The following is a 15,921-nucleotide window of genomic DNA, read 5'->3' on the forward strand; positions in this document are numbered from 1 at the left end:
AGCAGTGACACCATACCTCAAATGGAGCAGTTGCACATACAAAGAACCTGGCACTCATTTTGGTAAAGCTCTTCATTTTGAAAGCCATTCACTAGCAGACGTGGCCTCCTTACATTTGGAGTGCTTGGGACAGGCGGCACTGTCATAGCTCACTCTACTCCACCCTCTCCATACCCTGGCCCACAAACACAGAAGAGGGCAAATACATGAGACGCACCAGAGGTGTGAATAGAGAAGCTGTTACACTTTATTTCATTGAGGGATTTTTAATTTTTTTAATTTTTTTTTCTTCTGATTGAAAAAGACAGAAAAGTTACAAAAGTAGTAAAAGGCAACAATAGCGGCAGGACACGCCTGTTCCCTGCTCCCAACCCTGGGGCAAGGAAGCCTGCCCCACCTGCTGGCTGGCAGGAACACACTTCTGGGCCCCAGCACCTTGGCAGCTCTTGCTGAGCAAAGTCTGAGGCTGCAGGGCCATGCAGGGGCTGCCACCTCAGTCATTTGCACAAGGAATGTGCCTCTTAGATAGGTACCAGGCTATGACTGTCCCGTCTCCTGAGCACAGGGATTTGGTCCAAAGGAGCAATGCTTCCTATCCTGCACTGGTCAGCTTGATCTGGCAGCAATTAAAAAGCTGAGGTGTGCCATCAAAACAAGATAAGCAGGATTTCTACAGGGGCAGGAGGAATCAGCAGAGGAATTGGGCTCTCTTAGAAATAGGGACTTGCAGGGAACTATGACAGTCTGCCCAAAGTCCCTCACCAGTAGACACACCTCTTGGAGGTGGTGCTGGTGCAGGAGGTGGCCCAGCTGTAACGGTCTGGAGCCAAAGAGCAGGCACAGCTGGGACAAAATCAGGACAGACATCCCCTCACCACCTTGCTCAGCTGCTCTGCCTGCCTGAATGACAGGAGCTAGGGAGAAGAGAGTAGGCTGGGGGATTCAGGTCCCCAAGCCTACAGCCATTGGATTTTCTCCAGGGGTTTCAGTGAAGGACCCAGACCAGTTCACTGGGTACCCTCCTGCTGGCAGCTGGACTGACCATTGGTCTCAACCAAAGAGCAGCATCAGAGACTCTACACTAAGGAAGATTTAAAAAAAACAAAGATGATTTTGTATTACTCACAGTTGCTCCTCTTGATCTGGACAAAAAGTAAGTTACTTGCTTCCCCTTGCACTCAGATGCAGGCTCATGGTGGGGAATGCCTACACAAAGAGGTTACCCTCTCCACCAGGTGCAGCAAAAGGAAACGCCTTGTTCCTCTGCCTCAACAGGAGAGGTAAGAACTTGTTTTATTAACTCCTGCCTTGTGGCACAAAACACACACAATGCCTTGAGGACAGATCCCAAACACCAGTGGTAGAAAAGCCCAACATGGTCCCAACAGCCTCAGAACTGTCTAAGGAGAAATGTTCCCCATCTTCACTCAAACTGCCCTCCTGTTTCTTCCACCAACAGCCACAAAATCGACTGCTTTTTCCTACTCCTTGCTTCATCTGGGAATATTGTTCCTGAACTTAGCAGCTAGCCTAAACAAGAGGACTGGAAAGCTTGCTTGCCATTAAATTGGTTTGAGTTTGGTGGTACCAGTTACTTCCACCATCATGTAGTAGGACAATACTATGGAGAAATGTTATGTACCCCAGCACACTCTGCCTCAGCAGAGAGGAGATCCATAAGAACACAGTCACCCCCAAGTTCTTCTCTTTGATGATGCTGAGAGGACTGGAGTTGGGTGCTGCATCTTCCTGGATGGTTCAACACAGACCTTCCAATTCTAGAATTTTATTCCAACCCCAGATCAACATATGGATGTCTCACTCTCCCATTTCCATCTCCTTTTGGACAGTATCACTGAACTGCCATCAGACTTCTGGAATGCACAGCTAAATGTGCCAGTTACTCCCCCACACACCTCCCTGTTCTAGGGTTTTCCACTTGAGAGAGCTGGATGCAAATGCAATTATAACAATCTCAGAGAGGGATCTTCTTGTTTTGCAAGCAGCTCTGTATAGGCTCTTTCTCTAATCCTGAGCTCACTTCTGAGTGGGAGAAGTGTCAGGTCTATAGCAAAGCACTGTAGACCCACGTATCCTTGGGAAACTGACTGGATTTGGTTTCACAGCTTGATGATTCACCCCTGCTGCCATGCAGGTCACACTAACCCCTGAACACCTCCTGGATATCTTCAGTTACCACCATCCTCATGTTTGACACTGCCTTGGTGGCAGTTCTTGCAGTTTGTGGACCTGATTGGTTTGCTTTGCCCTGAAAGACAAAACTCACTCCCTTTGCCACTGCTCGGATCCATCAGTGGTATGATGACAGGCACTGCTGCCAAGCCATTCGCTTCCTCCTGCCAGAGCAGCTGCATTGCAAAGATGTGTCATTGCCCCTTCTTCTCCCAGCCCTCCCCTTGGGTATCACCACCTCCCCTTCTGCCTGCCAGGCAGGACACTGGTTGATAGTTCCTGAGGTTTTTTGGAGAAACTCCTTCAGTAGGCACATGACGGTTCTTCCACTGGAGCTATCGGGCTCAGCGGCTTCAAGGTGCTGAGGGAACGGAAGGCAAAAGTGGAGGGATCATACATAAAGTGGGGTGGCGGGCGGCCTCCATTGATGCTCTGCAGGGGAATAAAGAGAGGCATGTCAGTGCTCATATCAGCTGCAAACAGTGAAGTTCTTGCCTTGAGTGCTTTGTCATCCCCCTCTCTGATACAATTATGCCTCCTTGAATGTGTGGTCATGGTACTTGCAGCAAATGGCACTAACACAAGCAGTGGAAGCACTTCACAGAATCACAGAATGACTAGGTTGGAAGAGACCTTCAAGATCATTGAGTCCAACCCATGCCCTAACACCTCAACTGGACCATGGCACTTTGCTCACATCCTTGCCCTTACGCTTCAAGATAAAAAGCAGGAACACCTCTCTTCCTCCAGGACTGAGGTCCCTAGGATCCACATGACTAGGGCCCATGGCACCTGTAACCACTAAGTGAAACAGGATAACCACGATGTATTTAGAGTACCAGAGTCAGAAAAGCATCACTATTAAAAGGTATCACATGGAAAAGCTAAATTCACTTGGCCTTGAAGTAAGATCTAATACACTTTTAGAGCATGGAGACAAACCAAGTCATCCCTGGAAATGCATTCTTCAGCCCCATTTTTCAATAGTTCTCCAATAAGGATTTACAAATCACTCTTTCTTCAAGTCCCAGGCAAGCTGAAACTCTCCAGGGTTTTGGTTCCAGACTCTACAGTTTGACAAGGAATGACAGAGATGCTCAGAGGAAAATATCCCACCCCCAAGGCCTTACAGACTGGTTTCTACCATGGCCACTAAACACCATCCTCTCCCGTTTTGCTCCCAGTGTTCAGAGCATGGTCAGAGCAGGTCCAGAGTAAGGGGAGGCCAGAAATTGCCATGTACTCCCTTGTACTGTGTGACAGGACAGAAATGCTTCTTTTCCAGTAGGCTGTGCTGGAATATGTGGATCCCAGAGGGATTATGGTGCCCAAGAAGTAATTCTATTCTGGTAAATATGAAGAGCTCTCCTTTTACTTTTCAGGAACTTTGGTTTATTTCTTATGCAAGCAGAAGCACTAGTGGGACAGCGACTTCACTGATACTTTTTGGCCAGGACAGGAGGTTTCACTTGCTCTATGGTCCAGGCGAGTGTTTAATCATGATTCCGTAGAGTTCATTCCCAAGTAATATGTGGAAAATTCAGCAGCTGAGAAACTCATGGAAATGTCCCCTACTCTCAGCTCACATCCATCATTCTTGGGAAGGGCTTTACCACTATTTTCACAGTGGTTAGGAAAAAAACCAAAAACCTACAGGTTAGGCAGAGAAGTGATTGAGAGCAGCTCTACAGGAAAGGACTCAGGGGTGGTAGTTGATGAAAAATTCAACATGAGCTGGCACTATGCACTCACAGCTCAGAAAGCCAGTGGAATCCTGGGCTGCATCAAAAGCAGAATGGCCAGCAGGTCAAAAGGAAGTGATTCTCCCCCTCTAGGCTGCTCTTGGTGAGACCTCACCTGAAGTACTGTATCCAGCTGTGGAGTCCCCAGCAGAAGAACAACATGAAATTGTTGGGACAAGTCCAGAGGAAGACATGAAGTTATTAAGAGGCCTGGAGCACCTCCCCAATGAAGACAGGCTGGAAACATTGGAGCTGTTCAGCCTGGAGGTAAAAAACGTAGCATGGAGACCTTAAAGGATCCATCCAGTGTTTGGAAAGCATCTACAGGGAAGCCAGAGAGAGACTCGTCCTCAAGAACTGTAGTGACAGGATAAGGAGTTCTGGGTAGAAAGTGGAAGAGGTGAAATTTAGTCTAGATATTAGGAAGAAATTCCTTCCTGTGAGGGTGGTGAGCCACTGAAATAGGTTGCCCAGGGAAGTTGTGAATGCCCCAACCATGGCAGTGCTCAAGGTGAGGCTGGGTAACGCCTTCAGCAGCTGGTCTGATGGGAGGCATCCCTACCCATGGCAGGTGGGATTAGAAGTAGATGATCTTTATGGTCACTTCCAACTCTTAACATTCTATGTGATTCAGACTGGGCTCTGGTGTTACGTGACTCCCTGTTACTCTTCTAGGCCTTTCCTAACTACAACCATGGTCTCCTTTGCTTAGCCTGCACTGTCCAACTGTTTCTCAGAGAATTAGGCTTTTTAGGAACAAATACCAACTGTACTGTCTCACAGAAGACAGAAGTTCATTGTTAGCGCTTCAGATTCAGGTCTATCACACAGCTGCAACAACCCAACAGCACGGCAAGGTGATGTTCTTTTGCCTCCACCTCTCCTCTGCCTGGGTTTTAACTTGCCATCACAAGACAACAACACACAAATATCCCCAAAAAATTGTTGCTGTTCAGATGGTTTGTCTCACCCAAACACACCCACAGCAAATCAGAGTGAGCTAAGGAAATGTCCAAGCCAGGCCTTGAGTTCTGCAGTAACTACAGCAGGTTCTGGAAGTCTCTTGTCTCCAGGCTCTTGGTCACAGCTCAAGCCCCATGGGGAAGCAGCTCTCATGTCAGGAAAGACCTCTAAAAGCCAGTGTGGGCAGCGTGTTCCTGCCTAGCTAGTATCTCTTCTGCAAATTAAGACGGGCACTTGAGAATGGAAAATGCCAACATGGTGCTTGGCATCAGCTGTGCCTGGAGTTTCAGCCAGCAAATCATGCCCTGCTACATCCCCCTGACACCCTGGCCAGCAGCATAAGAAACAAGAGAGGCAGATTTAAGGGCCTTTACTCAATAGCCACCTGCTGTGGGGTTATATATGGTGTGTGCTCTGGCAGGCCTCAGAGTTGGAAGGTAACATAGCAACCCCTATTCAAAGCTAAGGGGCAGAATAAATCAGCACATTTGTCCTTCTCCAGAACAGAGAAGGTCCCCTGCCAGTGCCAAGAGGGAATGGGAACAAAGAACCTGGCAGTCCCCTCCAATTTGAAATGCCAGACAGGATTAGAGAAGGCAGCTGAATCCGTTCATTTTTGGCAGACGGCAGATGAAGAGGCCGGGGAAAGACAGACAAAAGTAGTCTACAAAACTCACCAGGCTTTGGGGTGGTAAGTTGTGCAATGGTTTCTCTCTGGGTCTCCTTCTGGGGCCAATGTGTGGGGCAGAGAACCTTCCCAGGGCACTGCCAGTACAATGGGCACAGAACAAGGGTTGAGGTTGAAGGTCAGGTATGTGAGAAGACACAGGAGGATGCCAAGATTCATGGGTAGTCACACAGCAGCAAGTGGGGCTCAAAATGCACCCAAACCTCTCAAGGAGCCACAAGATAACTGCTGGCTTTCAACAACAGCAGATAAAGGCAGAGTGAGAAAGGGCCTGTGCTCAACTGCAGGCAGTAACAGGAGAGGCACTAACCTGTCTGCGCTCATCCACAGCAATACCCTGATCAATCTTCACTCCTTTATAACCCTGAGCAATACAGGATCCTCATGCACCTGCTCCCTGACTGACAGGGAAGCACCTCTGGTACTGATCTTGCTGGAGGTAAGAAATCTCCAAATCCCTCAACTCTCTTCTTGCAGAGGAACATTTTTAGACTGGAGTTCATATCCAGCTCTAGGGATGACCAGGCCTGATCTGGCTTAGTCCAAGACACCATTTGGGATCACAGCATGTGGTGGTCTGGTCCTGATGAGTACCACAAAGCACAGCTCTGAAGATGTATTTCCAGAACAAAAAGAGATAGAGCCAGCTGCCAGAGAAGGGAACACGTTCCTGCCATCCTGTCACTTGGGCCAGCTGCCTCCCTGTAGTCTGGAGAAGCACCCTAGCCAGCCCACCCTTCTCCTTGGGCATGCCATGCCTGGGACTTTGCAGTTGTTGCTGCCACAGCAGGTCCCCAAGAAGCTTGCCACAAACCTGCCTGACAGCCCCTGGTGAGCAACCCCAGGCCAGCTCCTGCCGAGGCTCCTCAGAGCACAAACAATATGCACTTGACATTAAAGGCTCATGTGTTCACTCTAATGGCATTCGGACAGCTGGGTACCGCTCACAGAATGGAGCCTAATATGGGCCCTGTGCTCATGGAAATCATTAACCAGAGCCCTCAGTTTGCTAAGCAATGTATTTACACAGCTGGAGAATGGCCCGAGTCAGACTCACTGGGCTGCCACAGGAGAGCACACAGACTCAGACATATCCTCTGTCAAACACACGTGCTCACTTGCACATACTCACCTGCCCTCACACGCCTCAGGCTCTCCCCAGCACACAGGCACTTCGCCGGTCACTTGTCCACATCCCTCTGTGCACACACAGACTCCTCCTGACTTGGAAATCACCAGGAGGGCTGTTCCACTCATACAAATCTTGCCTGCTTGTAAAGTAATTCAAGTCATGCAGGGCTGGAACTTCGTAGCATCCAGGGGATGGTCTAAGGCACCACAGCTCATCACTGGCTCGTACACTGCTCAGAACATAAGGTAGTTCCAGCACCTGAAGATATCCACACTGCCCCACTGCACACCCTATTTGAGTTAGATGAGCTCCCAAGGAAGACAAACTTGTCAAACACATTTCAAGCAACTATGCACAGACCACCTTAGTCAAGGATGCCTCTTCATCCATGTATATGTGCCTACATGTACACTCCAGCCAACATGTACTGCTCCCACCAATAGCATTATCACCTTAAATCTCAGGGGGGCAAATAACCAGGTTTGAAACATATCTGAAGTGTATTAACAAAGAAGTGCACCTAAATATAGTGAATGGAGGGAGGTGCCTCAAAGAAGGCCATAAAGATTAAACATCACAGAAGAAGTGCTGATTTCAACCATATTAGCAGGTCTCAGAAAACAAATGCACAATTGTTCCATAAACCCAACTCTAACCTAATAGTACATTTCAACAAGGAAACAATATATAGGAAGAAGACAAACATGTAAAGCTAAATCTATTAATATGAAGCCATATTCCTCCTAGGAACAGGTTCCTTACTTCTGTGAAGTCTGGGAAAATATCCCAAATGCAGACAGTAACATGATTGTGGTCTCATGATTCCATAGAATCACGGTTCTCCTCTTTGGACAAAGCCAAAGTGAGTACAGGTCCAAGTGAGCTTTCAGCTGCGGGAATAACAACCCCCACAGGAGGGGGGAAATTCAGTTACCTAACACAACATCTTCAAAAGGAGTCGTGTGCTAGGGGTGATGGAAAATTAAGAGGACTCTTTGGTCCTCTTTCTTGAGAGCTCTAGTAAGCTGGTGAGATTCAAAACCAGATCATCTTGCACTCTGCCAACCCATCCCTACTCAAGGCCAACCCAGCACAGGAGTCCCTTCTTTCCTACTCTTGGGCCCCAGTGGTTGGGAAATGCTGCTGAGCTCCATTTAAAAGATGCTGCCTTCCAGTGGTGGGTGAATGATCCCTTTGCAGTCTGTAGACTCACTTGTTAAAAGTCCTTTGGGATGAAAGGCACCATGTAATTGCAAGTTGTAAAGGCGCATCCGATTCCCACCACCACCCTGTGTGGAAAGGAATAAATCCCCAGAATAGCTTTGGCAAGGACAGAAGCCTGACTGGGATGCTGCCTGTTTGTGAGACAGCTGCCTTGCCCAGGAGTGGGCAGAGCCAGAGGTAGCACCAATATTCAGGCAGGGCACAGAAAGAGTAAAGGCTGTCAGACTCCACAGAGGAACATTTACAGGTACATTGATTTAACTCCACTTTGTCCTCCTTCCTCTCATCCCTGCAAACTGTTAAAAAATAAACTTCACTCTTCAACTTTTATGTGTGAAGCCATCACCTGTGAGCAAAGAAAGGGGACCCACATGCCTGCTGCGAGTTACATCTGTAATTCCAGACATGGCTCTGACCAGGCTACTTCCCAACATCTCTGCATCAGTTTCCCCAATGCATAATACATACATGTCCTGGTTTCTGCTGGAATAAAATTAATTTTCTGCCTTGTAGCTGGTGTGTCCTGTGGCTTAGATTTAGGATGAGAATCATGATGACAGCAATAACTAAAAATATCAGTCTGTTAAGCAGCGTTTATACTAAGTTAAGGACTTCTCAGCTTCTCATGCCCTGACAGTGAGAAGGTTTGGAAGGCCATGAGAAGCTGGGAAGGAAATGGCCAGGACATCTGGACAAAGGACTTTTCCATACCATATGATGGCATAAGCTGGTGTTCTGCCTTCCCAAGTAACCATGATGCAGTCCTGCTTTCCTGGAGATGGCTGAACACCTGCCTGCCCATGGGAAGCAGTGAATTAATTCCTTGTTTTGCTTTGCTTGCATGCATTTTGCTTTCTCTATTAAATTGCCTTTATCTCACCCCACAAGCCACCTCACATTTACCCTCCCAATTCTTTCCCCCACCCCAAAGGGGTAGCAAGTTAGCTACTTGGTCATGGGGTTAAACCACAACAGTACGCCACAGCCAAGCGGCAGGGGGGGGTGAATTAATTAACTTCTAGGTGTTTCAACCTTCTGATGAGAGGCGATTTCTTTTCAATTACAGTCTTGCTTCAGGCAGTTTTCAAGAAATACTTGCTGGCAAGCAGGACCAGCTCCTCCAGTGGAGCAACAATTCACATTTAACTGCTTATTCATTAACTCCGATAGGGCCTCTAACAATTTATTCCAGTCACAGACCTGGAGCAGCTCAAGGAGGAGCTTTTCACAGGCAAACTCCTTTCCTCCTGAAAGTCTGTCCTCCACCCCCAGGTTCATATAGAATTTTATTTCAAGGAATACTTAAAAAAATAATTCATGCAAGAGCTTCATTTCAGGACTACTCTTTTCCTTTCTCTTCCCAAAAAAAAAAAAAAAAAAAAAAAAAAAAAAAAAAAAAAAAAAAAGTCATCCCCAAATGTTGTTCTGACAAGGAACCCAAAACCTTGCAGTGAGCACTGTTTTTGTATATTTTTCATCATCCTCCCCTAAAAGGCTGAAAGACCTGTCTGCCATCACCAACATAAGGTTGCCTAACACCTATTTCTTTCCATACCATCACATTGCAAAGAACAGTTCAATGGCTTACAAACAAACCACTGTTCCTCTTAGAAAGGTTAAAAAAAAATTAAAATCAAACATTTGCAAATGTGTGTGCAGAGTTGTCAGGTGGCAACTATCAGACTTACAGAGGTGCCACCAGACAGACAACACTGAACCTTTTTTGGAATGTACTTCAAAGGGCCTAGCAGATGCTTGTTGGTCACTTGCCCAAAAGCAGAAATAGCCAGTTTCAACTCTGGGTCCTTGCTGGCACCAGCATGATAAGCCTTTCTTCTCCTCTCTCACACATCTTTAGATACGTCTTGGACAAAACTGACTGCAGGCTTTGATTTTGCCTGCCTGACAACTTGGATGGAAGAGGCTGCGCAAATAAAAGGGACAGATGGGTCATTCAGAGGGGCAGTCTGTTGCTGCTCCCTGGCCAAGTTGGGGAACTCACCACTCCAGGGTCCCAGTGAAGATCATACTCTGAAGGCAAAACCAATCTCTTGGGAACAAGTGAATGAACCCACATTTCCCTACTAGGGAGCTGTGTCTTGAACCCACTTTTTTTCCTTCTCATAAAAAATTGCCTGTGCTTCCTGCATACCTGCAGCAGTTCCTGCAAATACTACAGGGTCTGCATGTGCCTGAGCAGAATAAGAGGCAGGCACAAGAGTAGCTCCAAACACACACAGACACAGGCAAGGCACAATCTCACCCTAAATCTCCAAGTGCATCTGAGTAGAGTCCTTAGTTTTGGTCTGTACACAAGTGACTCTACCTCACCCTCTCCTTCTTTCCTTTCCACCCTCCCCATTCCAGCCCTTGTTGTGTAGCAGGAACACCCTCTTCCCAGAGGGATCACACCAGCTGCCTCACAGTCCTCCTCCCTTGGGGCCAGGAACCCCAGGTACCATGTTTCCCACAAAGTCGGCACGTGGTGCGTCCTTGGGCGTGTGCAGCTTGCAGTTTGCATGAGGCCAGGGCAAGCAGATTCCCTCCGGCCAGGCAGGCTGGCACAGGGCAGCATGCTGCTTTCAACTTGAAGGGTACACAAATTAAACCTGCAAAGTGAGGATTAATTAGCCTGGCATGAGCAGGCTGCAAACACATGCTGACATAGTGCGCTTGCCTCTGGACAAACCACCCCAGCTGTGGAAGGCAAGCACAGGAAGTGGGTGTATTATGGGAGAGGTGTGTGGGAAAAGAGGATCACAGCTCTAGGGACTGGGAGAGGAAATGGGTGTCAGGTTCCCACAGCCATATGAACAGAAAGGGAGCAGGAACAACTGCAGTGGGCCTGGAAGAAGTGAAAAGATGTGCCTGATCAGCCATCTTGGACTTTAAGCTGACAGAAAACAGTGGCTCTCTGTGACCCTGTGCCATCCCCTACATCTCTCTCTCTCTCTGTTCCATCACTCGGATATGACCCAGAAGCCAATAAATCTGATCCTCTTCTCTCCATGAAACATGCCTTGCTACTTTCCATTCCCTTAAACCACAGTGCCAGTAGCCATAGCCACCACTGACACACAATGGTGTCCCAGAAGCAACTGGGCTGTACCTTGTTTCTACTAGTCCCCACCTCCCCCTATTCTTAAACCAGACCCACAGCCCACATCAGACCACAAACCAGGAACAGTGTTAAAAATAGGAAGTCAGCCTCCTCACTCACCACTTGCTACTTTCATGGTGCTGTGTGGATTACAGAGCTCTTGGTCATTCCACAAAGTCTGTTCTGTGGGCACTTACATGACTCAACAGGTGCAAGGGCATACATGGCAGGAATTTATGAAAAGCAGGAAGCAATAAAAATTTTCATCCTTAAGGAAACAGAAGAGAGACACGACAGTCCCACTCTACCTGCTATGGGCAGGCTAAAGGCTGGTTAGCCTTTGCCATGAAATCCAGTAAAAGCCAGATATCTGGAGTAATTTTTAACAGACAGAGGCATTCCCCCCTTGGCTACACTGGACCCTTCCCCACACTGAGGAAACTCTGGACAAGGTCTTTTGTCAGGAATTATTTAGAATAAAGGCTGAAGCTCTCCAGGACAAACTATCATCTTCAGCAAGCAGTTCAGTGCCTGGGCTAGGAGGAGCCCAGGATGCTCAATGCTCCCACTTAGCAGAGGGAAGTGCTCAGCAAAGGCATGCCCATCAGCTGGAGACAAGACACCACTGCAGAAACTGCAAGGCCAAAATCTCCACGAGGGGCTTCTGACCATTAAGTAATCCAAGGTTGTGACTGGCCAGGGAGGTGAGTCTCTCTTGTTGATTCTAAGATCAGAGTCAGGTTTAGATACTCAGTCACATACTAGAAACAGCCAGGAAGGTTTGGGAGACTGTTAGCAAGCTGCAGTTTGGGATTTCCGCTGCCTGAGAAATGCCCAAGCTGTTTATACTCATATATATATATATATATATATATTTATGCATTCACACACTGAATCTTCTGATTTTTTAGAAATCTTTACTTTGTGCTGTGCAGCCAGAATCAGAGGTTTGCACCAATACTGTTTTGTCACCTGGTATGCCTTGCACTTGTGAACAGCTCAGGCATCTGCCCAGAAGGCTCTGCCCAGTATATCTCCCACTTAGCTCCAATCTGAAAAGGTACCTTGTTTCAGGAGAAGAAAAGCCAGCATGTTTCTGCAGTGGCCTTTTAGGATGCAGAGTAAAGAGATAAGAGACAGGGAAATCATTCGAGGGATTTGGCCCCTGTCCAAGCAGAGGGCGTTCTCAACATTGATAAGATCAAGGCAAGAGCACAAGAGGTTTATGTTCCGATTAAAAATTCTTATTTTTACATAGCAGAAAACATCTCTGATCAGACAGGTTATCAGATTGGCCTTGAAATCCTTCTTTCCTTCTGCCAGCCCCAACAAGATCCTTGAGACACAACTGGTAAGCCCCTGGGTGTCTTCTACCCACCTACGGCTGTTAAAATAAGATCAGCTCCTCTAATCCCATTCAGAGACTGCATGCAGAAGTTTGTCAAGGAAGAACAAAACCAGGACTAAACGACAGACTTTTAACCCACATCCCAAGAAGGCCTGGAGAATTGAAGACTGGTGGTATTACAGATACACTGGAAGAGAGGTCTCTGCATTCAGAGCTGGCCAAGCCTGGTGCAGGGCAGAGGCAGTTACACCCCACAAGCACATGGTCACAGTGTCATGCTCCTTCCAGTACCAAGGAAGCAACTCCACTACAAAACACACCTAACCATGCAAACACACTCTGGACAATAAAATACCCACACACAGTGTGTGTGTAGCCCCTCTCCCACTTCCAGTGTCTTGAATCCAGTTACAGACATGACACTGGCTGACACTTTGGGGCACCAGGGACCAGGTCTGCATGCTCACACTGACCAGTTCATGTGCAACACCCACACAGGCCAACACCTGCTCCTGACCTTGCAGTAGCATGTGCTTTGCTACATTTTATCTATCATGTACAAATCCATAGTTCATATACGTGCTGTCACCTCTAATTTATCTCTGCTCACCTGCCCACAGGGGATGATTCTTCTGTTCCATTATCCTTCACTGGGTGGGAAAACAAGCAAGACTTTTTTCTTTTAAATATTATTTGCTCTTTATTGTAGGCTGACACCTCTCACAGCTGCTATTCCTGAAAACATTTCAAACTGAGCAGCTGCACGTTAGAAAATGTTTTCAATCTCTCTTCCATAATCTGTCTAGGTTCTTAGACTAGTCACATAACTATCCCATCATCTCACTTAAGAACTGCTGAGTGAGTGGAAAGGCTGTAGCCGATCACCACCTGAGCTGGCCCTGGGGAAACTTAAGTACAGGAAACAACTGCAAGGTGACACCTTAATGCTAAAACAGCAGCAAAACCCAACCCAGGTCATCTGCTCAGAAAGACTACCAAGGACCTCAAACATTTCCAAAGACTACAGCTGTGTTTCCATGCCAGAGGGCAAAGACACTGCCCCTCCATCTCACCTTCCCATGGGAGACTATTCAGCAGAAGACAGAGGAAGGAATAGCTGTCATGATGCATAAGAAAACAACAACTTGCACCTTGACATGGCAGCAAAGCTCCAAGATGTCATGGAGACCAAAGCATAAGCAAGGAGCAGGGTTTTTTTAAAAAACAGGCATCTACTACGTAAGACACCGATCTCAAGAACAGGATGAAAAAGATATTAGAAGGTCACTGTCATCATTGTCCTCACACAAAATGGAATAAGCATGATCCTTTCTCCTACAAGTTATTCAGCAGCAGGACAACTGAAAGGAGAAAGCAAGGATCTTGCTTCCAATCCCCAGCACAAGCCATTAGACATCTTGTCTGCTTCTCAGACCAGTTCACTCACTGCATCCTCATCCAGCTGTACACTGTCTTGATATCTGTGACCATCTCAGTTCAGAAAGATACTCTGCCTGAGCTGAAACATGAACATTTGTAGCATCAGTGCTACAGTGACACAAGCAAACGGGTTCACATGGTGATGTTTCCTGTTCAGAGGCAGACAGCTGCCTGGTTCCTCCTGTAACAGCTTGACAACCCATCACTAAGAGAAGATATGTGTCTTCAGTTCTTCTACCCTCACCACAAGGGACAGGTTCCAACAATGAACCTGTCCCACCAGACCATCAGCAACAGAGAGGCAAGTCTCTCACCTTGCCTCCTGCTATCACTCTTTACAAAAGGACACATTCAGAAGGGCCTCAGAATAGCCCTTCCAATAGAAGTTCGGTCCCTAATGTGCTCTGACTCCATTATCCAATGTTGGACAAGACCCAGAAATCACAGAAGGGTTGAGGCTGGCAGGCAGCTCTAGAGACAGCAGAGTTCAAACCCCCTCCTCTGAACAGAGTCAGCAGGAGCCTGTTGCCCAGGACTGCATCCTGGCACACCGTGCCTCTTTCCATGGCCAGAGATTCCACAGTTTCTCTGGGCAACCTGAATATCTTGCATTTCAACTTATGCCTGTTACCTCTCGTTCTGCTGCTGGGCAACACTAAGAAGGAATACCATACCAATCATGTCCTGCTGGCTGGACTGAAGTTTCGTTTTATATGATTGAGAGGATGGCACTGTCTTTCAGAAGTATTGACCTCTCTCAGCTGTTTCCAGAGCTGAGGCACTTCAGCAAAGAGTTCTGCCGGGGACCTGCTGCTTCCTTTTGCAGCTGGCTACACAAAAGCAGGCATTCACAATCACTTGAAAAATGAAGGCAAAAATGCAACTTTACTTAACAGCTCTGCCACCACAAGAGACCAGCAAGAGGCTGTGAAGTATCACATACTGTTATCATGGAAGCCACAAGTGCCTCAGGTAGAGAGACACTGTCCCAGTTTGGCAAGGCTGGCCAGAGAAGAGTAGATTTTGTGCCATCTGTCAAAGAAGTGTGCTCTCAGTTTCTGCTGTTTATTTTACTGACATGGATTTAAGGAACAAAGGGATAATTCTCCTCTCAGGTTCTCCAGGGGCACAATAATAAGCCACAATAATGAGCTTAAGATGTCAGGAAACCACCTCACTGAGGCATCACTGAAACCCAAGGGACTAGTGAACCATCACCAAGCACCAGTGGAAATGGCTGGTGTCCAGGGACACCAGAAAAAGCCCAGTGAAAAAGCACAGGACAGGCATAAATGAAGGTGATAAACAAGATGTGCTACAACATGGCAGCAGGATTAGACAGCTGGCAGGTCTGAAGGAGAGGCACAGTCTGGGGAAAGTTTGTGGGGCACAAAAGGACACAACTATATTAAAAACAATCCAGGCAGAAGCACATAAGAGCATGTAAGAGATCAAGATTAATTGTGCAATCAGAAGTATTGGGTCACTTTGGGGCTGCTGGAAGACAGGACTGAACAGCCCTGACTGAAGGCATTTGAGAGGTCAGAAAAATACCACTCCAGCTCTGCACAAGGCTCTAGCCAGCTCTACCTGCTCCTCCTCCTCTCAGATACCAAATCCATTTCCAGAGCAGTGATGGGCAAGGACATCCAACTGCATGCTTATCAACTGCAGCACTTCTGGGTAGACAAAGGCATCATTCCTACCGTCTGCTGAGCAACGTAAAAACCTTGAAAGGATCCTGGTCTGTCATTCATCCCTCTTGGAAGGCTATAAAAAACACTGCAGTGAAATTAGCAGCTTCATCACAAAAAGTATTTGTTTTCTTCCCTCTAATCTGTTTTTGCTTGTGTATCACAAACATGGAGGATAACGTGGAGTGAGTTGAACCTCCTTTGGTGACAACATGCAAGATCACAAACAAAAAGAATCTTAGAATGTTTTGGGTTGGAAGGGACCTTCAAGATCATCTAGTTCCAACGCCCCTGCCATGACAAGAACACCTAATAGATCAAGTTGCTCAGAACCCCATCTAACAACTCTGCTTCCAGGGATGGGGCAGCCACAACTTCTCTGGACAACCTGTTCCAG

General features: G+C 47.2%; 1 protein-coding gene across 5 annotated transcripts in view; it reads right to left on the reverse strand.

Moving 5' to 3' along the window:
* Positions 1–232: 232 nt before the first annotated feature.
* The window catches only part of LOC134042662 (uncharacterized), a 60,256-nt gene continuing 44,567 nt past the window's right edge, over positions 233–15,921 (reverse strand). For 4 of the 5 annotated variants that reach the window (XM_062490346.1, XM_062490345.1, XM_062490348.1 and 1 more), the window contains one exon: positions 233–2,625. In XM_062490346.1, coding sequence (XP_062346330.1) covers positions 2,497–2,625 — 129 coding nt within the window. In that variant the 3' untranslated portion in view covers positions 233–2,496. Of the gene's footprint in view, positions 2,626–4,050; positions 4,316–15,921 lie in introns of all 5 variants that reach the window. The other variant, XR_009933072.1, reaches the window with a different exon arrangement.

This window comes from Cinclus cinclus, chromosome 3 (assembly GCF_963662255.1).
Source record: "Cinclus cinclus chromosome 3, bCinCin1.1, whole genome shotgun sequence".
In the NCBI taxonomy this organism is placed as follows: domain Eukaryota; kingdom Metazoa; phylum Chordata; class Aves; order Passeriformes; family Cinclidae; genus Cinclus; species Cinclus cinclus.